At 41.6% G+C, this 27758-nt stretch overlaps 1 protein-coding gene across 4 annotated transcripts in view; it reads right to left on the reverse strand.

Annotated features, from left to right (window-relative positions):
- CDKAL1 (CDK5 regulatory subunit associated protein 1 like 1) overlaps positions 1-27758 on the reverse strand; it is a 623544-nt gene that overhangs the window by 101267 nt on the left and 494519 nt on the right. For all 4 annotated transcript variants that reach the window (XM_034660262.1, XM_034660260.1, XM_034660263.1 and 1 more), the window contains one exon: positions 11010-11072. In XM_034660262.1, coding sequence (XP_034516153.1) covers positions 11010-11072 — 63 coding nt within the window. The remainder of the gene's footprint in view (positions 1-11009; positions 11073-27758) is intronic.

Raw genomic sequence — 27758 nt, forward strand, 5'->3', positions numbered from 1 at the left:
GACTTACACAAATCTTACTTAGTAATAAATATAGAACAGAGCAGCGTAATTAGATGCAATATTCGTTGCCATCTCCCTCTACTGCCCCATTGGATTATGAGCATCTTATCCCCGATATTGTGCCTGTCCCCCAAGGAAAAACTTGCAGTTATTGAATGGAACTGAATTCTAAGAGCATGACAAGTCAAGTAACAAAGGCATATGCACGTCAGAGTGGTAGCATGAGAACAATTTTCTGTGGGCGTCAAGAAGAGGAAATTAAATTGGGTTCTGAAGGATGAATTCGACAGGACAAAGGAAACTTTTCCTTACCTACACAGTAGAGATGGGATGGGGGTGTGGTGGGATTACATGAACTCTGAAGGCGTTCCCCGCTCTATGGTTTAAGACAGTATAACGGGAGGGTGGACCCCAGTGTTGAGATGTTGATGACTACATGCAGTGGAAGGAAAGTACCAGGATCCATCATGCTGAAGATCCTAAGGGAAAACATTATAGAGGGCAAAAGGCAAGAATATCTAAGAAACTGTATGGAGAAATGCAAAAGTGGAATGGTAAGGAAATATGAATGCGAAGAATGGACAGGGAAAGATAATCAGCCTGCACCTAAAAGCACCTGAAAACAAGATGGGGCGCCTGGGTGGTTCAGTCGTTAAGCATTTGCCTTCAGCTCAGGGCGTGATCCCAGGGTCCTGGGATCGAGCCCCGCATCGGGCTCCCTGCTCCGCTGGGAGCCTGCTTCTTCCTCTCCCCACCCCCCCTGCTTGTGTTCCCTCTCTTGCTGTCTCTCTCTCTGTCAAATAAATAAAATCTTCAAAAAAAACCCAAACACCAAAAAAAAAAAAACCACCTGAAAACAAGAGAGCGTAAGAACGCCGGCCGGGGCGGGGGGGGGGGGGCAAAGTCAAATGAAAACTTAACCCACAACAACTCAAAATTTTCAATTAAATCAGAAAAAGAAAGCATGGATAAGAAATACAAAGTAAGGAGTAAAGACAAACAAACAGTTTTAAAATCATCCCCCTTCAGAAGAAAAAAAATCCTAAATTGAATTCGAGATGTTTTATGCACAGTAGTTAGATTACTATACTTCACGGTAATTAAAAATGGGATGGGCTCCTTTCTTACCCATGTGTGCTCCATATATTAATGGAGCTAAATTAAAGAGCTTGAGTTTTTAAAACTCTTTTATTTTTATTTGACACGCGTGCATTTAAAATATCTCTGGAATTCTGAAAGGCACCCAAAGGTAGTGTTGAATAATGGGAAATATTAACAGTCATTAGAAGAGGCTAGTTAACTTTTTTCCCCCAGATGCTAAAATTCCAGTTTTCCAATTTCGAGAGCAGAGTGTTAACGTATACACTAAAACCCCTCCACACATGCCAACTCTAATCCCGTCTTCTTTATCTTGCGCAAAACACCCTTGAGAGAATTGAGTTATTGGCCCGTGGAAATACTTGCATTTCACTATTTTTGGTCAACAGAATTCTGGAAATTGTGCAAGTTAGACTCTGTATCTCAGGATGGTAATCATAGGAGAGGGGCGCACAGACTGGGGCCTTTCAGCCACTGTTAATAATGTGCTGAGGAAGACACAGGCCAGGCCTGGGGAGCCCATCCCACAACCTGCATCAACCCACACCCCACCAATCACAGGACTCTCGACAGTCTTAAAACCTGAGCAGTAGAACTAGAGAGAGAGAGAGAAAAAAAGAAAAAAGCAGAACTAGCTGCCTCATTTCTCCAGTGACTGCCTACATTACTCGCTGAAAGCATCACTAGCACTAATGTTTCTCGGTACAGCTCAACAGAAATAACTTCGGCTATGAAGAAGTCATTAATTATATTTTATGATAAAATACATTGCCAAGAAACAAAGTGTGCTTTTCAGGGGGGAAATGAAAATTCTTATTCCTTGAAAATAAGGTATGGGTTTGTTTTAATTTAACTTCTGTTTGTGTCTTCCAAGCAATTTTCCAGACAGATTTCCCAGGGTAAAATGTTGTTATAAGATTTCAGAGAACTAAGGTCAAATGAGTAAGTTGTTTTATCTTCCTTTTTTTTTTTTTTTAAGATTTTATTTATTTATTTCACAGAGAAACAGCAAGAGAGGGAACACAAGCAGTGGGGAGCGGGAGAGGGAGAAGCAGGCTCCCCTCTGAGCAGGGCGCCTGATGTGGGACTAGATTCCAGGTCCCCGGGATCACGACCTGAGCCAAAAGCAGATGCTTAACGACTGAGCCACCCAGGTGTCCCCTCATCTTCTTTTTTTTTATTTAAGTGTTTATTTAAATTATTGTTAAATGTTAATTGTTAAATTAATTAATGTTAAATTAATTAATTGTTAATTGTTAAATGTTAATGTTAATTGTTTATTTAAATTATGTTAAATGTTAACATACAATTAACAGTGTAACACGAGCTTCAGGTGTTCAACATAGTGACTCAACACTTGCCAACATCGCCGGTGCTCATCACAGTGCCCCCCTTCGTCCCCATCACCTATTTTCCCCATCCCCTCACCCACTTCCCCTCTGGTAGGTTCTCTCTTCTTCTTCTTCTTTTTTTTTAAAGATTTTATTTATTTATTTGGGGGTGAGAGAAGGACAAAGAGAAAACGAGCAGGGAGGAAGAGCAGAGGCAGAGGGAGAAGCAGACTCCCCACTGAGCAGGGAGCCTGATGTGGGCTTGATCCTAGGACCCCAAGATCATGACCTGAGCGGAAGGCAGAGGCTTCACCAACTGAGCCACCCAGGCGCCCTGGTTCTATCTTCTTAATTAAAATATTTGACCTAGCCGTCAGCCTTTGAGAGGAGGCCAGGCATGTTATACAAATAAGGATGGGAATAGGAACAGGAACATTCTCACGTCCTTTGCACTAAATGCGGGGGAGGTTCATTTTTAAAAATTTCATTCCATTTTGGATTTTCTTCTCTTTTCACCTCTCTCTCTCTCAATTTGCCAAAATGAAATATGTCATACCCGTGCAGCCTGGGGTGCCAGAGAAAAAGAAACACCTAGTTGCATATGAATTTTAGATGAATGAATAAATTTTTAGTATAACTATGTCCCACTTATTGCATGGGACATAATTTATATGAAAAAAGTACTGTTTATCTGAAATTCAAACTTAGCTGGGTGTCCTGTATTTTTATTTGTTAACTCTGGCAAACCCTAACATATCAAATGGATCGTGTGCTAGCCAAATGGATTGTCCCACAAGGGTTGGGAAAGACTGGTAAATGGTCGTGCACAGTGGCGATGAGACAGACAGGGTTGGGGCAGGGTGCAGAGACTGATGACTGAGGACAAATGGGGTTGACTGGTGGAACAGTGGGGGGCAAGCTTGGGGTGGCTGTAGGGTACGCTCAAGCTCTTGGTACAAGCAGTCCCTCTCCCTACCCTTGGCTCACTTCTTCCCAATGCTAGTGAATTTCGTAGAGATGGTAAACAACCAATGGCAGTAAAAACGGAGATTCCTTCAGGTTTGATAAATAATTTGAAAACACAGTAACTGCCATATCTATGTAGACTTTCTTTTATTTTTTATAAATACTTTAATAATGCATGTTGGCATAGGATTTCATTACGAACTTTGCTTCTTCCCCTATTACTAAGATTTCTGAGAGTGCTTGGGTGGAAAGGTGGAAGGGAGAGAGTAATAAATAGGACATTCTTAACTCAGAATCTGGGAAACTTTCCATTTTCTGCATCCCGATCCCACTTACTCATAAAAGGAAGTCACAAACGCCAGCTGGCATCTGGATAAATGGCACAGGACAACATCCTACCTGTTTCTAAGCTGCTCTGATGCCTTTTTCCTATGTTGAGTGTCGTGGCTTCAGATGATTTTCTCCTCAACCTTTCTCAGTGATTTAGACTCTGACTTACCCTATTTCTCTGGCTTGGACACCTCCTGCGTTGGTCCTAAGGAATTCCAATCCTTTGGCGGGAAGCCCTGGGCTGCCATCCTAACCCACCCCAGCCCCACCCCCACAGGGAGGAGTGGGGGGCAGGGGGGAAGCAAGTTGGACAGGGCTCTCTGAGGAAGAGAGCTGGACCAGCCTGATCTGCTAGTCTCTGATGATATTCGCCCTGACATCCAGCTTTATTCAAGATAACTGCCCCAGGCTGATGGTGAATCAATCAGCTGGGCTGGGGAGAGCGGAGGCGAGGCTGGTGGTTTTTAGGGTCAGCTTGGCTGCTTCACTGTCTGCTTTACAAAGAGGTCATTCAATAGAATCCTCAACGCTCTTCCCGTACTTCTGTCTTCTGTCCCTTTTATTCCTTCTCACACCTCTTTCTATTACCTATTATAGAGTTTACCTATTTAAATTTCGACTCAGAAGTGGGGGAGAGAGAGGCAGGGTAGGAAGGCCCACTTCGACCCTGAGCTTAAGCTGTCCATCCACCTTTTATTAGAGCATCTTACACTGTGGCTTTTTAGCCACTTGTGGCCCAGGGGTGATGAGCCTGGACTCTGGAGCTAGACTGTTCTGTAACTTACTAGGCTGTGTGACCTGAGCAGTCACGGAATCTCTCCGTGTGTTTCCTCATCTGCAAAATAGGGCGTAATCAGAGTTCTCATCTTACAGGGTCGGTCTGCAAAGTAAATGAGTTATGCATGTATGGAAAGCTTCGAGAATAGTGCCAGTTACATGATGTGCATCGAATAGTTGAATAATAATAATAATAAGGTCCACTCACATTCCACTCTCTTTCAGTCCTCAGGGTGATGGCAAAGCACAATGCTGGTATCCACGGGGCCCTTTACGCATACATCTATACCCCCCTCCTTCCAGTTACACTCACAACATAAACTAACGTGTTAAAAAATGTCTAGGTTTTAGATCAACGTCATTTTAGAAGGAAAAGAGAAAAATATACAGATACAGTGGCAAAGGTAGGCTGAGGGAAACATGAGTTACTCCACTTGAATCATAAGCTGAGGAGGGTTAAAAATGAAGAAATTGCCTGTGGGTCAGGTTGGCACAGATCAGGAAGCAAAAGGGTAGCTAAACACATCTACTGTTGAAGTAAAACACAGCTGAACCATATCTGCATCTTTGGTAACAATTATATGGTCACCTTGAGAGGAAAGACAATTTAACAAATGGGAGTACAGATTTTATACCAAGGGAGCCCTTCAGTTATGTCCTTTATTTCGAGACTGAGTTTCGTCATTTGGCTCTAGAGTAGAGTTCACGGGGTCCATGAACATGGGTTTACTATTTACTGACGTACTCCCTTCCCCTGCTTCGAGGCCATACCCTGACGTGGTTTTAGGATGACATGTGCTACAACAATAAGGCAACGCCATCAATCGGACATTTATCCAATCGTTCCTGATATTTAGCAACAGCCCTAAAATTACTTTTGAAACATTTTTTAGTCTTTGCCAAAGATGGGGACTAGAGTAAAGTGCACACACGGCTTTGGACAATCTGCTATGGGGAATGGTTTTAAGTGCGGCACAAACACGCCAAATCAATAACTTGTTTCTTTATCCGCATGTGCCGTGCAAATCTGGCTATCGTAGAGTGCCGTATCCATTAAAAACGGAACGTGCTATTTCCAGACAGCAGATAGCTCGAAGCTCAACGGGGCCAGCAGGCAGGGATCCAAATTCCCATCTCCCTCTCGAGAAGAACCCCTCAAAGCGCTCTGTTGGCGACATGTGTTGCTCCAAGCACGGGGATAATGAAGGTTTGACAATACCGTGGCTGCCTCGGGATGGAGTCAAATGGCCATTATTCTTCGAACAGAAAGAGCTGAATTTGTTATCTTAAATCACTAGACAAATCTGATTAATGGAGAAATGTAGATCAATATGGGATTTCTAAGGTGAAACTGCCCCTTTCGCTCCAGGTAGGACATATGTATTTATGAAACTTGATGCCACAGAGACAAATCGTCTCTTAGGGAAGGAAGGATGGTGGTATAACCCAAGACTTTTCTCCCTAAGACTTGTAAAATAAATTTTTGCTTTACGCTTCTGTCCCCATTTTTTATTAGATCATATTTCACTGAGCACTGGCAGGCATGAGCTCCCAGATGTGTCTGCATTCATGGCGGTGCTTAAGGTAGTCTTTGGAAGTGTGCGTTATGCAAATACATATCAGCACTTTTTTGTATATTTGATATTGCACTTAAAAATGTACTGTACTGATACATTACTTCCAGTTCTCCTACTCAAGTTATACCTAGTGTACTCTTTAAGATAAAAATATCGTATGCTTTAATATTTTTACAGTATCTAATTATATAAGTAAGTAATTTGGGGGAACATGGATTCTCTCCTCATCTTTTCCGCTCACACACATTTTTTTTGGTCCTTTACCCAACTACCAACACATGTTCAACCACTCTTACTAGTCCTCTGTTATTAAACCACATTCTATAGTAATATTCATTCATCCAACCTTAAAAAACCAGCTATTCCTAAGAGTTTTCAAGATAAATAATATCTATCCTTAAAATAGCAATATTTCTAAATATAGACTATACACATCTCTCCTATTTTAAAACATCTGCTTCTTGATGTAATTTAGGCCCAATTATTTTACTCTGGGACTATTAAAATGTGCAGGGATCTTTGGGTATTTGGGTCCAAATTAAGGGGTCCTGGGCAGCTGCACTTTCGGAGTCCCTTTGTTGATGACTCAGCGGTCTTTATGGCCTCGTCCTTGCCTTCATTTTAGTACGCCACCACTTTTTAATGGAGCTCTGGCTTCTCAAAACCATAACCACCCTCTTTGTAACTGCTGCTAGGCTTGATTGCTTTTTGGGAAACCAGACATGTATGTCTGTTAGAAATATTCTTTTTAAAAGTGGACTGCTCGTGGATGGGGGACTTGAAGAAGTAATGAGGTCGGGAGAGAGTTCAAGAAGGATGTGGACAGGCTGGATCCTGGCTAGTGGGCTGGCGGACTTCCAGCTGGGTTACGGACAGCAGAGACCTCCTGCACAAAAGGCCTCTGGCTGTGTTAAGCACTAATGTTCATTTTCTCTCTGCTCCTACGCTAACTCATCAAGCACATATCCATACATAGCCGTTTTGGGGGGCACACAGGAATTAGTTTATAGTTTAGCTGATGGATTGATGGATGTCTGTGTCCTTAGAAAAATTTTTAAAATAACACTAGTCACCAAAAAAAAAAAAAAAAGAAAGAAAAGCTTACTCCACCAACATAGTTTTATAATCACGTTTCTTCTCAAGTGTGTCCATTCATTTATGTCCAAGAATGTAGAAAATTATTGAAATAATAATAGTCACTAAAAGAACATGAGATGCCCCCTTGACAAAAAAAGAAACTGTAATAGTGATAACCCATTAAAGACTCACTTTTAATGGTGGAATATATATAAAGTTATGCAGACTAACTATGTTCAGAAACTGAACTATGCAGATGTTAAAAACCACTATAGACTGAAACAGAACTCTGTACTTTTTCCTTCCAAGCATTTTCATATTTTATAATAGCTTTTTACGTTAGCAGATTATAAACATCTGTGTTTAGCTAATAAACTGAGATTTCCCCCCTGAACACATAACTCTGATAAAAATCTAACAAGAAAGAAAAAAAGGGGGGAAGGAAAGAAATAGAGAGAAACATCTTTTATATGTATGGCAATACTTCTTTCAGGCCAAAGACAGAAAGCACGTGCTAATAAGCAGAGTTTTAATAAAAAGTGTTCTAATTATAGCCTACTCTACTCACCCATAACTTATCCAAAGAAAAAAATTCAATTCCAGTGACATGGAAGGCCTCTGGACCTGTAACCTTTCCTGGTAGTTAGTCTGATGTGTTTTCAGAAATTACAAGCTATATTTATTATGTGTTTATTAAAATAACAGAGGACAGCATATAGCGCACAAAATAAAATCAAATTACCTGCTGCTCTGGATTCTCTTTACCAATGCTCCCTTTTATTAGGACAGAAAAACGGCAATTGGCTTTGCTCAAGCCATTCTCTGTAAGTCTGTATTACAAGAACTGAAAACAGTTTTTAAAAAAAAATGGTCATGGAACTAGAGATAATGCTCCAAAATGAAATTCTTCCTATCTCCAGCAGAATTTGTCTTAGAGTATAAAAAATAAATCAGGTATCTTCCTTAAGACTCATTCTGAGTGCATATTTTGCTCTAAGCTTTATTTGCTTTCTGCAACAGCATTTAAGAGAAACCCAACTGACCATTTGCAACGTAAACAACAGCTTCAGAGTATGATTAAGAAACGCACCTGGCCTCACTCAAACAACACGTTTGTTTAACCCGGTGACTCTCCTGTCCCTGGGGTCAGGCTAGAGCAATCCCGGTTGGGTTGGGGGAGTTGGGAGGAAAGAGGAGCAAACATAACTGACTCACTGAGAAAAGAACGGTTGTACTAACTATCCTTTGTAATTACCACTGTTTTAACAGTTTCTAGCAGGCCAGGCTATCATTTAAGTGACCCACTATAATTTGGGATGAAGCCCCAGGAAATTATGCCAACTTTAGAACAGCATCTGCGTCTCTGAGTTTACTCAGCATAATGAACTCACTGAAATGCTGAGTATTCCTTCTTTGGTGTAAATTTACATCAAGGGAAAAATTAACAATAAAAGGAACCTAGCTAGAGAGGAAGAGAATACCACAACATCCACTCCCAGGAAAATTTCCATCAAGTTAAAAAAAAAAAAAAGAGAGAGAAAAGAAAATATGCAGAATAGCATGATGAAGCCCCATAAACTCATCATTCATTTTCAATAATCGTCGACACAGGGCCAATCTGATTTCACTGTATCCTACCCACTCCCTGCCTTGCATTCTTTTTTTTAAAGCAAGTCACAGACAGCCTATATTTTATTTTATATAAGCTTTCATTTATAATGTATGTATATATTTAACCTAAAGATCACTACAGAAGTCTCACTGAGCATGAGATGTTTAAGTCAACTCTAACCACATCTTACACAACGTTCTATGCTAAAACCTATCTGCTTAGAAAGCTAATTTGTTTGAATATAATTGGATACTTAAAATGACAAAGTAGCTTGAATCACAACCCCCTTGTATTTTATTTATGGGGAAAAAAAGGAATATTCTAAGACTGAGAAAGCAGTGTCTGTCCCACCGCCCCTGGGATGCTAGTCTTTGTGGACACTGATCAACGGGAGAAAAGGCTGAAGGTGACCCGGTGAGATGTGTCTGGATGGAGCTGGAGAAAGGGGCAGGAGCAGCCTGGAAACTTTCCCCTTTTCCGTCCCTACACATGCAGAATGAAGCAGAATGCCGACAGGCCAAACCTTTGGAACTTCAAAAATCACTCATCAAGCAGGCTAGCTCTTTACAATAATTTATTACCGATCTTAAAGTAAAGATCAAAAGGAACTCCATCTAGCACTTATATTCAATTCCTCATTGCCCAATGACTAATTTGTAGAGGAATGAAGTCTTCACAAGGGAAGCCAAAATAATCCGAGGTGACTTTGATACAATGCCACAAAGGATATGAAGAGGAAGCTGGTAGAAGCTGCAAATGGCTAAGTTCCATTAAGAGTTCTAATAAAAGAATAATGGAATTTCCCTTAACTGTGAATTAAAAAACGTTAGAAGTGGGCAAAATTTAGACAAGTCAGGCAAAAGCTTTGATTTGTCACAGCCTTTTGTCGTTCCTGAATGTTAACTTTAGCCTCTGCTGCATTTATGTTAATTAAATGGCTTCATCTAAAAAACTGCAACTCTCCTATCAGGAATCCAGCCAATCTCCTTCCCTTTGCTGGTGTATTACTTATCTGCCTGCACCTTCTCTCCCTAAAGTCATGCATTACCGGCTCTCCCCATCTCTTTCAAACAAATTGCCATATTCTGCAAAGGGACTGGTTTAACTTGAAAAATGCAACGTGAAATGATATCATTTTTAGCACTGTGTATTGCCACGGTCACACGAAGCATAAACACCTCTCTCAAAAATTGTTGGTGCTTAAAGTCAATTGGTCACTACAGAAACACTAGAAGTCACTGAAAATCTTTCAACTTCTATGAACAACTGGCACCGTTTTCTCCTCCTGAATCCAGACATCTCCATAATTCTCAACTGAGGAAAATAGTTTTCACACTACTTATTTTGGCTAGTTAAAAAATCCCCACCACATGTCTCCTTGTAAATTCACAGATCAAGATTTAAGTTTATATTAGCATTTCAAGTGTGCAAATTTTTTGTTCGCTTCTGAAATCACCTCGAATTAACAGATTTACTGGAACCTTACATGATACAGAAGTTGTGCACAAGTCTCGGGAATCTTGTAATATATTTCCCTATGATGATGTGGTGTTAAGCATTTTCTTTAAAAACAGAAGTTGTTGTTTTTTTTTTTTAAAAGAACTCTTATCTTTTACAAATATATGGTGAGATGCTTGTAAGTAAAAAGATGTCTGGAAATTCTTCAAATACAGGAACTGAAGAGTGTGGGGTATAAATGAAGCAACACTGGCCACGGGTCTATAAAGCTGGGGGACAAATATATAGGAGTCATGGAGCTATTCGGTCTTCCGTGGGGCAAAACGTTTGGCAGTGGGTATTCCAGATATTACGCTATGTACTGTTCTTTGTTAGGGATTTTATTTAGGGAAAATAACTCTCTCTCAGGAGCAATGGAAAAACCAAAGAGTTGGCAATTACTATCTCAACTGTCTTTACCAATTCAAAAATCAAGTCCATCGCTTCAGTGTTTGGAAAGAAAAAAACCAACCAAGTAAATAACACCCCCCAATCTGTCTTTACCTCGTCTTTGAGATTTCAGTGACAATGTGTAACTGGATTTTAATGGGAATAAAATATAATTATTTTAGTTCAGAAATAAAGATTTTTTTTTATTTCTTTAGAAGAGATAGAGAGTTGACAAATTAAAATGGAAAGACAAATGTAATTGGAAAACTACTTCAAAATCACTATCTGCTGGTGAGGTCTGCTCTACGTTCAGAAAGACTTCTACCCAATACACAAATAACATGCTTCTCTTACCTTGTGATCATATGGATTGTAAGAATGGAATACCCGAGAAAGATCTTTCGTTCTTTGCTTTTTCTGTGGAAGAAAACACAAACGTGTGAGTTGACAGGTGGCAAAAATATACACGTGCATAAGTATCTACCTATCTATCTATCTAATCTTTTGTCTACCTATCCACCTGCATTAAGATATTACTTAGAGATTCTTCCTTGTGCAAAGTGGGAGGCTACAGTGCCATTCTGGGGTACGTGACTGCAATTAGAAAACTAAGCCACCGGATGGTTTTGGGGGTCGTTGTCACAGACCAGCCAGGAACGTTTAGGACACCTGCGATTTCACTGTAATACCAACTGCTATTACTCCGACTGGGCACGGACATGCGTCCCGTTGAACAATAAACCTTCATCTGGCTTCCTAGTCACAGTTTGGGTCTGTCTGCTTGAGGCTACCTTTGTTCTGTCCCTGCTTTGTAGCCCGGGTGCCTTGCATGGTGTCTCACACACAGGGCTCGATGCATATTTACTTAAGGAATAAACGAATTTACCTGACTTAGGCAAATCTATAACGATGACATAAGACTCAAAAGAGAAGCCTCTTTTCAGTGCTGATGATATGTTTTTCTCAAGCTGAACCCACTACTTGAGGACCGTCTCTACCTCCTGCCCCCTCAGTGTCTGTGACAGTGAAGGGAGGGTGGGGCTCTCTTCTGGTGGACTGTAAGAAGCAGCCTGTTTTTTCATACACGGAGATCTGTCCACTCACCATAACCACCACAGGAAATTTTGCGTGTGATTCTAGATCTTCTGTGTATGTATTTTCTTTCTTTCTTTTTTTTTTTTTAAGATTTTATTTATTTATTCGACAGAGATAGAGACAGCCAGTGAGCCAGTGAGAGAGGGAACACAAGCAGGGGGAGTGGGAGAGGAAGAAGCAGGCTCATAGTGGAAGAGCCTGATGTGGGGCTCGATCCCAGAACGCCGGGATCACGCCCTGAGCCGAAGGCAGACGCTTAACTGCTGTGCCACCCAGAGGCCCCTGTGTATGTATTTTCACATACAGTTATTACTTTCAAAGAAAGGGGATCATTCTATACATTGCCCTAAAACTGACTTTTTCCACTTCACAACTGATCCTTGCCAAACTTAAAGACTTGTATAACCAGATCTGCAATCCCTTATATGGAGTGCTGAAATCCAAAAACTTCTGAAATTTGAACACTTTTTCTGCATTTCAATTTTTCATAAAATGATCATCTTTGCACAAACATTTTTGCCAGCTTGCCAGTGTGCATTTTTTTCAAAAATGATAAATTCTGGTGCAAAAGTGGTCTGTTGTCCTTAATATCGCCCCCATCCTGCTTGTGGTTCTACTCTGCTGTTGCTAATCTAATTACCAGGTAACCGAGAGGCTTCTGTCTTCACTTGTGAATGAACCCTTGCCTGCTCTTCAGGTTTCCTAGGGGGTGTTTCTGTATTTCCTCCCTTTAAACTCCAGTGCCTGCCTGAGCGTATCTGTCGCACCTCCCCAGTGCCAGGGATCCAAGCGGACCCTCTGGCCTGGGCTCCGCACGACCGTCGGCAGCCACTTGGCTAAGCAGTTGGAACTAGTGTTAACTAGGATTTATATTAGAGTCATTTGTACATACTCACTATTGTCCCATAGACCAGTTTTCAAATTTCGGAATGGTCTTTGGAGCCACAATTCCAGCTGGCTTTGTTTCCACATCACCCGCTAAACATCACCTCCCTGCTGCCAGCCATAATCCCCACCTCCTCTGTCTACCTCGAAAGTGGGCTTCTGACCATCCTAACACTAAAGTCCCAGAATACTCCTTTCCCCCTGAGAGCAGGGATGAGCCTCTGACTGACTGGAAATAGGCCCCCAACGCTACAAGTGTAAGCCCTGAAATCTGTTCTGAACAGGTCACTGGCTCACCCAAGTTTTCGTTAGCTTAGAATTTTCTCTTTCCTTTCCATTACCCACTCAGTTGTATAACAGTTCTTGGCTTATACTTCAATCAGAAGAAAAATGACGGATACTAACATTTCCTTTGGTAGAAGACTCACTATAAAACAAGGGGTGAAATTTTTTTCAGAAAGGAAATTATGCTAGGAAAGATAAAATACGGAGCAAATCAGTACTCAATTTAGGAGGTGTCCAAAAGTCTGCTGAGTCTCGAAAAGGTTGAGCTACCAGCTTGAGTTGGCGGGTGGAAACGGAATATTCAGAGGTTGTTTTGTGTGACATTTTCATGCGGTTTTGGTTTTATATCTCTATTTTGACAGCTAAAACCTATACATGCCTTTTACTGCAAGCTACCTCAAATTATTTTGGGAAGGAAGTGGGGTATAAATGACAAGTAAATAACACAATTTGGATTAGCACCCAAAGAAGCCAGCGAGGAAAAAATGCTCTTCTCTCTGACAACAAATTTATTATATACAAATATAAGGAAGTCTTGGCTAGAAATCCTGAAGGTTCTATGTATTAGTTCAGTTAACTGAAAACTACTGCTGTTTTTCCTGTGAGGTCAGAATTGTAGAGCTCAGTAGTGTATGTTCAGGGATCCATAATAGGGGATGACAAATGATGGCCCACGGGCCAATCCAGCCTACCACCTGTTTTTGTAAGTAACATTTTACTGAGACACAGCCACGTGCATTTGTTTATGTATATCTATGACCACTTCTGTGCTATAACAGCAGAGTTGAGTGGTTCCGACAGAGATCAAATGGCCCATTAATCCTAAAATAGTTACTCTCTGGCCCTTTACAGAAATAGCCATCCCAGAACTCGAATCTCCATCTTGGACCACGACTACTTCTGGCAATTGTCCCCTGACCCCAAACCAAATAAACAACTATCCTGCAAAATTCCTTGCTCCTTCTACTCAATGAGACAGTTCAAGGACTGATCATAGCCTATACCCGAACACATCAGGATGACCGTACCAGGCCAAAGAACCATTGGCTGTCTTGCTTCCAGGATTTTATTTTTGGGCATTCGAGGTTCACAATTACAAGTCGGTTTGTAGAACGTGCTGAAGTAGATATGGGACTTTCAGAGCCTTCTGTATTCACGCCGTGACTGCTGATGACAGACACGCTGAGATTCTTCACTAAATTCTAGTGCTAAAGCCAAGCAGAAGCTTTCATGTACAAGGGATGAAAGCATGGCCATCACTGCTGGTGAGCCAATTTCTCATGGGCAGACAGCGCTAAGAGTCCTCAGCTACAAAACTTGTTGAGCCTTGCTATCAGTTTTAACTGAAACTAAAAGCCGAGCCAAGAATGGAATAATTAGATACTTTCCTATTGCATCATAGTGTGTCTAAACTACCTCCCACTTTTTAGCCTGTTAAAACAAACATCTCAGTCATGCAACCACCTGTTACTTCTCTGAGTGCTTAAAAAGTAAACATGTTGAACAAGGTGTGTGATGAACCTGGAACAAGGCTGGCCAAAGTACAGTGAATATGGCAAACATCCCTCTCAGAGCTGGAAGAGGTACCTTCAAGTCCCCCTCATCGTCAATCTTGGGGTACAGGCTGCAGAGATGAGAGGTGATTACAGAGAAACAACACGCTGAGTCCTGCAGTCTGTGTGGGGTGCAGCTGGGTTTAGAAGATGAGACAGTCTGAAAATTTGGTCAAACTTTGAGATTTCGGAGAATCTCCATCATGAGGTGTTTCCTAATCTGCTTTTATATTTCACACTCCAAGAACAGAAAACACTGACAACCCCTTTACGATCCAAGTTTAAACTCCTTTTCAAACAAAACCAAACAAAATAAAAGGCCCCAATGGAACATTTTTAACAGTTCAGGTTTCCAGACAATGGAATCATTTCCATTTTTATCAGAGGGATACAAGGAGTTAGATCTGAAAGAGGCCCTATGTGCAATGAAAATCTGTATTTTGAAGGTGAGGTTATATCATCAATTAAATTGTAACAATACCCACCAGTTTAACTTCTCCTGGGCTCCCCAAAAGAATTCAATGCTTTCTGTGCTCATTCTCTACTTATAGATAATACAGTAAAAATGTTTTAGGATACTTTGTGGTAAGAAGCGAAAAGAGCAGGTTTGAGTTTCAATGTACTAACTTCCTGTTTCCAGTTCCCCATGTAAGGAGCTCGGAAGTCATCACTCCAGCCTAACAAGAAACAAGCTGAACAGACATAAAAATCAACTCTTTTTTTGGATGCATAAGGGAAGGAAAGACAGGAAACACTGCTGCCCCTAGAACTGGGAGAGACCAATGAGCCAATATGCGGAATGTAGCTTCTGGAGCATTCCGGAGCATGAGTAGGAAAGCCTGAACGGTAATGGATGGATTGCTGGAGGCTCAGTGCAGACAACTCTGTTAAGAACTTCAGGGTGATCCAGTCATGAGGCAGGAGCGGGTGGTCTACAACACTGTGAGATTTACCTCCAGGAGCTCAACCAGGTTCCCAGAATCAATTTGGGAGAAAAATCCCCTGTGGCTTCTGGCATGGGTAGGAGAAAAAGAAGCATTTTGAAATACACGAGCGTACTCTGTTCTTATCAAGGCCTGCCCTCCGTTGGAACTAGTTAACCAGAGCCTAATCTGCTGGGGTATTATCAGAGACTAGCTAACCTGACAAGGGAAATACCCAACTTCAGACCACTAAACCAACCTGCTCTGCTCAGGGAGGGAGGAAAAACACTGAGAAAACCTCTTTACAGTCCAGAGGTACAGGGTCACTAAAAGACTGAGATCTAATCATATGACTCTAGAATGCTTCTCCAGTCCTTACTCCTCACCACCACATTACTAAAGGCCTATTTGCAGCAGTTCCTTTTACCCACTATGTCATGTTCGGTTATCAAGGAAAATTACAAGACATACCAAAAGGCAAAAATACAATTTGAAGAGACACGCCAAGCTTCGGAATCAGACATGGTGGAGTGCTGGAATTATCAGACTGGGAATTTAAAATATGTTGAGGGTTCTAATGGATAATGTAGACTGTATGCAAGAACAGATGAAAAATGTAAGCAGAGAGATGGAAATCAAAGAATGAACCTCCCCCAAATTTCCCTCCCCAAAATGCTAGCGATAACGGAAATGAAGAATGCCTTTGACAGGCCAAGGAGTAGACTGAACATGGCTGAGGAAGGAATCTCTGAGCTAGAGATGTATCAACAGAATCCACAAACCCAAAAAGAAGAGAGAACAAAAACTGAAAAAAAGACTAGAATATCCAAGGACTGTAGGACAGCTATAAAAGGTGTAAAATATGCACAATGGGGATATCAGAAGGAGAAGAGAGAGAGGAACACAAGACATATTTGAAACAATCATGACTGAGAATTTCTCCAAATTAATGTGAGACACCAAACCACAGATCTAGGAAGCTCAAACAATACCAAGCACGGCAAATGCCGAGGAAACCTATTGTTTGGCATATTATTTTCAAATTATAGTAAATCAAAGATAAAAGAAAAATTCCTGAAAGAAGCCAAAGGGGGGAGGAATGCCTTATCTATAGAGGAACAAAGATAAGAACCATACCTGATTTCTCAGAAACCATTCTGGCAAGAAGAGAGAGAAATATTCAAAGTGTTAAGAGAAAAAAACCACCAACTTAGAATTCTATCCCCTTCAAAATTATCCTTTCCAGCAGACCTTGGTGCAAGAAACATTAAAAGAAGTTCTTTCGAGAGAAAGAAAATTATATAGGTCAGAAATCTGGATCTGAAAGAAAAGCACTGAATAAGTAGAGAAGAATAAGTGCAGGTAAAAGGAGTTTTTTGGTTTTTTTTGCTTTATTCTTAATTGATCTAACAGGTAAGAGCTTATGCAAAACAATAATAGCAAAAATCTATTTGATTATGTATGCTTATGTATATGTGAAATGAATGACAATACACTAGGGGTGAGAGAAAGAAATTAAAATAATTGTGTTATTGGGGCACCAGGGTGGCCCCGGTCATGAACTCAGGGTCCTGGGATCAAGCCCTGCACTGGGCTCCCTGCTTGATGGGGAGTCTGTTTCTCCCTCTCCCTCTGCCCCTCCCCATCCTACTTGTGTGCTCGCTAAAATAAATAAATGAAATCTTCAAAAAAATTTTAAAAATTACAAAAAAGATGATTGTGTTATTATTATAAGGTACTCACACTATGCCTAAAGTCAAGCTGTTACATGAAAGTGGATTTTTTTTTTTTTTTTTTTTGCTTGGATTGCCTGAAATTATGTACTGCAAACTCTAGGGCAACCACTAACACAGGTTAAATATAAAAGTATAACTGATATGCTAAGAAAAAAGAGTTTTAAGCCATTTATTTTTTTCTTGTCTCCTTGTTGGCAGGGAGTCTGAGAAGTGGTTAACCAAACGACTGGCAAGTAACAGTGGAAAGTAAGAGTGAAAAGATAAGAAGCCAAGACAACTCATTACCTGGGCAAGCAGGTTCTGAATAGGTGATCTTTGCATCATGCAGGGGGACTTAAGACAACAAGGCAATCAATGACTGGGGGGGGTGGGTAGTGTCTAGGAGAGTTAGGTTCTAAACAAATTCTAAACAGAGATCTAGCCAAAATTCTAGGAAATAAACACGAGGGAACAAGAACTGGTCAGTTACTACCTGCCAGGGACAGGCCTTTAGCAGGGAAGTCAGAGAACCACATCCTGAGGCAGAAGGGCCAAAACAGCAAAGAGGTGCAAGATAAAAACAAATGACTCAGGGGCGCAGGGGTCCTTGGTGAGACTAGTCAGGAACTAGGAGAACTGCAGTAAGGACAGGGCTTAGCAAGAGGCAATGAGGCACTTAAGTAAGGGATAAGAAATGAAGCAGCCATGACACCTTAGGAAGTAAGTGAAGATGTTATCTACCAAAATTGTGGTCTGACCATAAGGTAGGTCTGATGTTTGCCTTGGGATCTTTGATTACACTTCTTGCAGGGGCAGGTTCCTGTTGTGAGGGGATGGGTGATGCTGAGCTTATTAACCTCAGTGTGTGATGTGACAGCATTTGGTTGAGGAGGGAAAATATTATAAATTACTGGAGAGTTCAGTTTTTGATAAAAGCAGAAATAAAAGAACTAAGTCTATAGATAGATGATGCCATTTATAAACTGTAGGAAAGTAGGCTGAGTGTAGGCGCCCAGAGGGAGGAAGGAAGTAGCCTTGTGAAAGCAGAGAGATGCCTAAGTGGTTAGAGTGCATAATGTAAGAAATGCGACAAATGATCCCACTTGTGCTTCAGAAAGCGCTTTCTCATGGTGTTAGAGATGGAGCAAGGGTGCAAGGCTAGAGGCTGAAGGTGGTGAGAGAGACTATGGCAATGCTCCAGAGAAAAGGACAACACCCCACCCCAGAGTCAGCTAGGGCAAGAAAAGGAGGTGGGCTGGATTGACGAAGAGCAGAGGCAGGACGGACAGCTCTTGGTGACCCATTAGGGTAAGGAGTACAAGGGAGGGGAGAACAGTAGAAACTCTAAGATTTGGGGCTCAGATAACCAAGGGGAGAGAAGCGGCCTGTACCAATCCAGGCAAAAAGTAAGTTCTGGGGGGAGGAGAGTGGGGAGGGAAATTCAGGTTTGAAGAGAATGCATTTGACTGGTTGGCCATGAGACATTTGGGGATATAATGAGAGGAAGTTAGATATAAGGTATGGTGCTGGAGGAGAGATGGGGGCCACAGATTTGGGAGTCATGANCACCAATCCAGGCAAAAAGTAAGTTCTGGGGCAGGAGAGTGGGGAGGGAAATTCAGGTTTGAAGAGAATGCATTTGAGTGGTTGGCCATGAGACATTTGGGGACATAATGAGAGGAAGTTAGATATAAGGTATGGTGCTGGAGGAGAGATGGGGGCCACAGATTTGGGAGTCATGAGCCTGCTGGTCTAATTTAAAGCAGGAGAGGGGATGTGCTCAAACGGGAAGCACACAAAACAAAGGAGGCAAGAAGATGAGAAAAGATAGAGGTTAATACCCCCAGCAAATCACAACTCTCTGACCTTGGGCAAGGAATCCACTCTGGACTTCATATGCGATATGAGGGAGGTGAATCAGGTCAGTGGTTCTCAAGCCTGGTTGCAGGTTGGAACCAAAGAGGAACCTTTAAAATATACCAGTGCTCTGGTCTTACTCCCCAGTGGCACTGAGCTAATTGGCATGGGGGATGTAGGCAAGGGTATTACTTAAAAGCTCTTGGGTTTTCCAATGTGCAGCCGAAGTTGAGAACCCACTAGCCAAAATGATCCCTGAGGTTTCTTCCAGCTGGTAGCTTCTGTCTTCCAGGTGGATTCCCCACTGTCTTTCAGCTTTCACCATTCTGGGTTCTGAATTCTATCAAGCATTTTCATTTGTAATCTCCATATTATGTCTGCAGCTTTGCCTTATTTCCCAACCTCTTCCTTTACAAAAAATGAACTCTATGCGGGAATTCCTCTGGGGCACATTGAAGCTTTGGCTACAGAGAACAGGCTGCTATTATATACTTAGTTCCCTACTCGGTGAGTGCTTCTGAAAAATTAATGGAAAGCTAATTTAATAAACTTGAACCTTTATTTTGTTATCAATGTATAAAACATCAGAAACTTAATTAAAAGCACTTGACGTTATCAGCACTCAATCACAATCTCACTTTTCTATTGGGACATATTTGGATGGTGTTCCTAAGAGGATAATAATCATTCAAGATCACTAAGAAGAAAGAACAGATCCCTGGCATCTAAAACAAGGAACCTCAAAATTCAGAAATGAGTCAAAAAACAAAAACAAAAACAGTGATGTGAAGGTTAGTGGTCAAAATAGCCCAAATACTCAGCAAAACAGACAAACTTCAAAATCTCACCTGCTTTTCCTTCATAAGGGACACATGTAATACTTTTGTGTTCTGTGAGAAATGGTACTGTGAGGAGAGAAGGGAAAATAAAGTAACACAGGCTGCTCTAAGTCTGTATACATTTTCCACCTCTTCCTTTCTAGTAAGATCCGGAAGGTAACGGACATGACCATAAAACTGTGCCGGCTTTGACAGTACTCTTGGATTTCCTTCTCAGCCTCCAGTTACAGCAAAATCAACGAACATTTCGGGTTCTTTAGTGTTTGGAATCTCCACAATGTGTGTGTGTGTGTGGAGGGAAGCTTCATACAGTGTAAGCATGTCTAGGAGGACAGGAAAACAGCACAATTCTAAGAGCACACATTAGCAAAGAGACAAGTGACTTTGCTCAACCACTGTTAACAGTATTAAAAACAAAAACAAAAACAAAAAAACCCAACCAGGCAAGTGTGGAAATGTACCACTGATTCTCAAGCACAGCNCAATTCTAAGAGCACACATTAGCAAAGAGACAAGTGACTTTGCTCAACCACTGTTAACAGTATTAAAAAAAACAAAAACAAAAACAAAAAAACCCAACCAGGCAAGTGTGGAAATGTACCACTGATTCTCAAGCACAGCAAGTATCAGTGGGAGCACTTTTTTTCTTTCTCTCTCTCTCTCTTTTTTTTTTTTGGCTTTATGGTTTCCAAAATAACCTTAGTGAATTGTAGGCGCAATAATCAGTCCCTCATTTTCACCCTGGGGGTGGCAGAGGCGCGGGGCACCATTTGCTTGGCAGGCTCCTGACTGGGCAACGAATGCTGAAGGAAAGAATAAATAGGGAACTCTGCATTAATTCAGCTGATAATATAAAGTATAAGTAGCCATATCTTCTTATATCAGGTTCACCTATTTTCTAAAGAGAACGTTTGTTTGCAAGAAAAGGTCATTCTTTGGCGACAAAGGCATGACCTGCACAGGAGAAAGGAAGGAGACTGAACTATTCGGCCCTGGGAGGTGTTGCCAAAATGAGCAGCCATTACAAGCAGTTAGAAAAGAAACAGCCTTCCAACCTAAAACAAATCCCTGTAAAGTTGAAAAGACAAAGTCAAAGGGTACTAAGTACTACCTACCACACAATGGTTCATTCAAAGTTCCTTTGTGCGGTGACTTCTGGTGCTCAGAAGTAACACACGAGAGCAGGGGCTGCTGTAAATATCAATTCAGTATCGCTTATCCTTACTGTGACCTTCCAGCCGACCACAAAAGAGCGCTAACTTTACTTCTTATCTGGATTGCTATAGTACTATTTTCTTTCCTGGACACTCTGGGTCCAAGTTTCACCCTCCAAGTCAAGAACTGTCAGAAAATTCAGCTGACCACTGATTTTTGTACAGTCTGTGATTTGTTTTTACAATTTTAAGTAGCTGGAAAAAAAAAAAAAAACCACACCAAACCTCCAGAGAACAAGAATCCTGGTGACATGTGCAAATGACATGAAATTCAAATCCCCACCAACACTTACCCGAGCGTGGTCAACCGCGCACGGATTGTCTGTGGCTGATTCCGTGCTCAGCGGCACAGCAGAAGGGGTACAACAGAAACCATGAGACCTGTACCCAAACACATGTACTGTATGGCGCTTTACAGGAAGAGTTTGCCAACCCCTGCTCTAAATCATGGTGTCCGACCCCAGCTGCACAGTGGAATTGCCTGGGGATTGAAATAATACTGATGTCTGGATCCCCCTGCCATGGATTCTGATTGAGCTGATCTGGGGTACAGCGTAGGTGTACCATGTCTTGGTTTTCTGGGAGGCCTCTCTCCTGTCCACAAAATTTTATTAAAGTGCTTTGCACGTGGGAGTGGCTCAGCAAATACCACCATCCCCCTGGTCCCACAACATTTGGGTTTTACCTCCATTGAGCCTTCTAGTTCCTCATATGAAACACTCAGGTCACCTTTTTCTCCAGGATCTCAATTCATGACCTAACAGGTCACTTGCAGTCACCTCTGTTCCCCAATCCTTTGCCCTCTGTTCTCCTTACAGACTTCTCAGTCCCCACCTCACATTGACGCAACCACTCACTTCCTACCGGAGCAATAGAGAGGCCCTAGCACCACTCCTTGGCCATTCCTCTGTGAGGAGACAGTCTGCTGCTCTTCCTGTTCCTCATAAGAGCCTCCCAAACAGTTTTTCTGTCTCTGCTCTCACCCTCTATATCTAAAAGACATTCTCCCAGCTCTAAAACTTAGTTACTAATTGAATGACCCATTCGTTCATTGGACACCTTCACTGCATGCCCCTCACGCTGCAGGGACCGTACCAGGCCCTGGTGAGACAGAAAGCAAGCCAGACGAGGCCCCTGGACTCAACAAGCTAGAGGGGAGAAACAATTACCGCACTTAACCAGGACCCAAGCACACAGTAGGTACATAAATGTTTACTGAACGAATTAAAAAAAATTCTGGGTATTAATATTTGGTATTCACACTGCTCACACCCAGTGGCTGTGACAATGAATGATCTGTTTATGATTCTTACACAGATTATTAGATCAACTTATTTTATGATGGAATTATTTTTATGGCTATAAATGGTACTTCAGGACAATAATCGTAGAAACTCCAGAATTTGGATTTGTCTCCCACAGGACTCTGTCTTTCAGTTCATTTATATTTTATGCACACACATCTTTTTTTTTTAAAACATGTTTACTGTCTTATAAAGTTCAATCCTTTCTCTGAGAATTTATATACAGGAATCANCACAGGACTCTGTCTTTCAGTTCATTTATATTTTATGCACACACATCTTTTTTTTTTTAAAACATGTTTACTGTCTTATAAAGTTCAATCCTTTCTCTGAGAATTTATATACAGGAATCAGGGAATGGCAACTTTCAGTAACTTTTGCTGGGTAGAAAAATATTAGGAAAGGACAAAATCAACAGATCTATGTCATGGATTACCCTTCCCTTAAAAAGAAATAAGTAAATATAACAACCAATAACATTTCAGAATGTAGCCAGATAACTGATTTGTTGTCTGTGTATTAGACACTGGGTCTGTTACATACCAAAATACCTGATAACACAAGAATAAATATTATCTCCCCACCAAACTCCTCCTCCCTCTGGTTACTTTGAATCTAAGTAGTTTGACAAAGCAAAGAAAATAGCTTTTAATTGAATTCCTCTTAAATGTTCCTTCACACTTTTAGTATTTCTAGACCAATTCATAGGTATAAAGATTACCCACGTGTGAAGAGGTTTCCCTGTTATTTTTAAAATTTAAAACATTCCTTTAACATATGACAAGAAAACTTTTCTCACAGCGCTATTTTAGAAGAATTAGCAGTTACAGTGTTAAAACTCCGGAAGCCCCTTCCACCATCACAGCCCAGCAAATAGTGTGGGCAACAAATTTGTTTCTACGTACTACACTGTATTTATTTTTGTCTTCCAAGTTTTACTAGGTTATAAATTAATCTGAAATTAGGGAGAGGCTGGGGACAAATGGTTTTATTTAACTTTTTTTTTAACCTGCTTAATAATAATGTCTAAATTGTTTTAGTAGGGACAAACCATACAATTAAACAAAAAGCAAAACCAGGAAGCTTTATTAGAGATGTGACTCTGAGAGGGTAATATTTTGCAGGTGTCTCTACCACACGGAAGGTGGGTTCTTCTAATGAGCACCCTGGAGCTCTCTGTACTTCTGCATTGTTTTTTATTTGCGGAGAGCTGGTAACGTGCCTTTACTGACTCGAACATTCCACGAGGATGCGCCTGGGAGCCCAACATCATGAGATACAGACTTGGGCAGTCTGGATCTGCCCGAACTCAATATTAACACTCCGAGCCTCATACCAGTTTCCAGAGGCTAATCCACAGAGCACCCATGGGGGAAAATGATGAAAAAAGAATGGAGGAAACTAAATTTCTCTGACCTACAGATAAGCTGCCATCCAGTTCTAAAAACTGATCAAAACCAATGCATCTCCTTCATGACCCTGCATAACCCCTGGTGTCACCCCATTTGAAGAGAAGCTCGAAAATTGTTCTGTGTCAGTTATTGCCGTATCTCCAGACAAGCCCACAACTCGCTTTTATTATGATTCCACGACTGGGACCTGGCAGGTCAGACATAACCATGTAGGGCTGATGACTCGCCTACTTTCTACATCTAATTTAGCACCTACTGTAAAAAATCATTTCTATCAGCAACGCGCCATCACTGATCTCTCTCTCTGCCCCATCACACCAATAGGAAGAGTCTAAAATTCATTTCAGGGGTGGCTGGGCTTTTTGACCTGTCTCCTCCTCGAGTCCTATGTCAAAAATAGACTGATTTCTGCTCCATATATTAAACATACACATTTTCTTTTCTCATCTTTGGCCTTTATGATCAAAGAGCCTTTATTTGATGACCAGAAGACAATTTAATATACAGTTCCATCTTCTCCCTTCTCTCGTCCTCATGCCATTTCAGAAAACAGGGGATTCTTTTTTCTCCTGTGTGTGGAGCAGGGTTACCGCACAGATAGCTAGGGGGTGAACATTTCTGAGGCTGGTGCCATGCCCACAGGAAAGAAGGGTAGAGGTATGCATGTGAGGGGGTGGAGGCCGGGGGAGGAATGCTGGCTGAGGGTTTAGGAAATGAGAACAAGGGCAAGGCAGGAGGAACATGAAGTATGAGGTTTCCCTTGAGCCCATTCCAACACCTCGAACAACCCTCGTTATTTATAATCCACGTTGTATAACAGCTTTCATGAAATTAACCCTTATTCACACAAATGGGGAAAAACTGCCCAGACAGTGTAGGTACCAAATGACTGGGCTGACCATTTTAGTCATGAGAAAACAGGCAGAATGGGATGCGTGGACTAGAGAGGGAGGGGCTAAAGCACTGCTGTGCCGTCAGCCGGGCTCCCCATCCTTAGGGGGCCTGTGTCCACCCCGAGCACACACATACTCAGGGTCCTCACAGGCCGGTCCACTCAGCCTCAGGGTACCACCCCCCATCACTGTCCCTCTTTCCTTCTCTCTTCAGAGAGGAGAGCTAAGAAGTGAAAGGGCACCACCATCCACTTAATGCATATATCTGTGCTTTCTGCTTTTTCACTTGCAGAGGAGATCCTAAGGTGCTTTTTATTTTTATTTTTAAAAAGATTTTATTTATTTGAGAGAGAGTGAAAGTGAGAGAGATCACAAAGGGAGAGGGAGAAGGAGACTCGCCACTGAGTGGAGAGCCTGACATAGGGCTCGATCCCAGGACCCTGAGATCATGACCTGAGCTGCAGGCAGACGCTTAACTGACTGAGCCACCCAGGCGCCCCTGTTGCTTTTTTTTTTTTTTTTTAAAGGGCCTATAGGTTTAGCATGAGAGCATGTTTGAGATGCAAAAGGACAACAGTGCCTTGGAAAAAGCTCAATCAACTAACTACCCGACTGTGGGGATTATAAAGGAGTTCTGCTTAAAGTAACTTCAATCAGTCCCAAAGTCTAAACATTTTTTGGGCATTTATAAGTGCTTTCTACTTTCAAAGTACTCCCAACTATATTTTAATGATACACACTTGTGTACTCGAAGATTTACTGAATGTCTGTTCCGTGCATTTTTATCAGCAATTAACCCCCCTCCTTCACCCAGTGCCTGGCTTTCTCCATCACCAGGAGCCAAGAACCATAAACTCCTTCCTTTCTTGTTTTATTTCAGAGCATTGTTGGAAGTTATCAACCTATTAATTGTAGGGAAATTTGCTCTATATTCTTTTCACTTTTTTCTTTTTCAATGCCAGCATCTTCCTTGCATGCCTTGGTGTTCGTCTTGGGGTCCTTGGTTTTGGTAACTTGGTTAATCCTAACCCCCTGGAATAGGCATTTGCTTATAATTTTTGAGTAGTTTTCCAAAATCAGTGATGCATGCGTATAATCTGAAAGGGTCAACCTGCTCAACAGTTCCCAACTTCCCTTCCCTCTTTCTGCTTCCTTAGAAGTAGCTCCCCTTCGACTCTTTTAGCTGATTCTTTTTGGTATCTGTCACCATGTTATGTGCTAAATAAAGTGTCTTCACGGTGATTCTGAACTTTTAAGGACTGGATATTCTCCCCTGGTTTTCCACTACTGCAGACGGGCTTCCCTTCTCTCCCCTGCCCACTCCAGTTACCGTGTTTCCCAGCTCCACTTCCCAACACGACTACATCATATACACGCCATTCAGAACTCACCTGTGTAGTAACTATGGTTACATGTGCTTTCCTGTATATTTTATTTTTCTGGGAGTTAAAAAAAAAAACAAACAAAACCTCATTTTCTATTTGCCTGTCTCTCTGTGTATCACTAATTGAACCTCAAATACTCCTTCACTTACCTAAATCACTCTTCAAGAATGTAATTCCCACTAAATATTTATCCTTTTNACAAAACAAAACCTCATTTTCTATTTGCCTGTCTCTCTGTGTATCACTAATTCAACCTCAAATACTCCTTCACTTACCTAAATCACTCTTCAAGAATGTAATTCCCACTAAATATTTATCCTTTTCATTTTCTTGAAGAAGTTTCTCCCGGAGCATTCAGGCCTGCTCTGACTTAGTCAGGCCACTCCTAAGCTCTGATGAATGGCTCTCTCTTTCCCCATCATCCTGGAGATTCTGTTCTCCTCTCTGTGTTGTTTTCTNTCTGTGTTGTTTTCTGTTTCCTTTCTCTTACATCTTCCTTCTGAGTGTCCTCTCCTGTTTTGATGAAGTTTCCTGAGCAGGGGATATGCTGATTGATGCTTTGGTGGGATAATAAATTCTAAGATGGAAAGCACTCCCCCCCTCTCCAGAATCGAGAAGGCATCGCTCATCTGTCACTTGGGTGCTGTGAAGACATTTGAAGCCATTCTGACTCCTGGTCCTTTGAATGTGACTGGTGTGGCTCTCTCGTCTTGATGCACATCTATTTCTCATCCATGACGCTGGATCCAGGGTGACTGCTTTCAGTCTGGCCCGTCATGTCCCTCAGTCACAGAAAACACCCTTGACTTACTCCACTGACAGCTTCTTCCTTCCCTGTTCACACTTTCTGGAATTCCTACTGTTTGAGTATTGGGCTCTCCTAGACTGGTCCTTTACTTTCCCTTCTTTCTCTATTATTTTCTACCTCATTTCTTTTTATTCTGTTTCCTGGAGGCTTCCTCTACTTTATCTCATAACTCCCCTGAATCTTTAATTTTGCTACTGTGTTTTTAATCTCTAAGTATTGCTTTTGTTCTCTCTCTCTCTCTTTTTATGGTATCCTGATCTTGTTTCATAAATACAATAATACCTTTTCCCATTTCTCTGAGAATGTCAAAGACATATATATTTTTTTAAAAGCTTTCTTCTCCCTGAATAGTCCTGTTTCTTTTTCCCCCTCTTATCCTACTCCTCTGTTTTGGTCCTGTCCTTATTAGTTGGTGGGTTTCCTCAGATGTCTGGAAATCCCTGATTGGGTGGCTCAGGCAGTTAAGCGTCTGACTTGGTTTCAGCTCAGGTCGTGATCTCAGGGTTGGGGGACTGAGCCCCATGTTGGGCTTCCCACTCAGTGCAGAGTCTACTTGAGATTCTCTCTCCCTCTGCCCTTGCCCTGTCCCTGCTCTTACTCCCGCTCTAAAATAAATAAATAAATAAATCTTTTAAAAGGGGGGGAGGGACTGCTATGAACTAAACTGTTTCCAAAAGCCCTAACTCCCAATGGGATATAAAGGGACTTCGAGGACGTAATTAAAGGGGGGGCGGTACCTGGCTGGTTCAGTCAGTAGAGCATGCAACTCGATCTCAGGACGGTGAGTTCAAGCCCCATGTTCTGAGTGTAAAAGCCTACTTTAAAAAAAAGGAAGTAATTAAGGGTAATGAGGTCATAAGGGTGGGGCCTTAAATCCAATAATAGGACTGAAAAAGGAAGAGAGACCAGAGACACCCCCCCCCCCCCCCCCCCCC

Source organism: Ailuropoda melanoleuca, chromosome 5 (assembly GCF_002007445.2).
Source record: "Ailuropoda melanoleuca isolate Jingjing chromosome 5, ASM200744v2, whole genome shotgun sequence".
Taxonomy (NCBI): domain Eukaryota; kingdom Metazoa; phylum Chordata; class Mammalia; order Carnivora; family Ursidae; genus Ailuropoda; species Ailuropoda melanoleuca.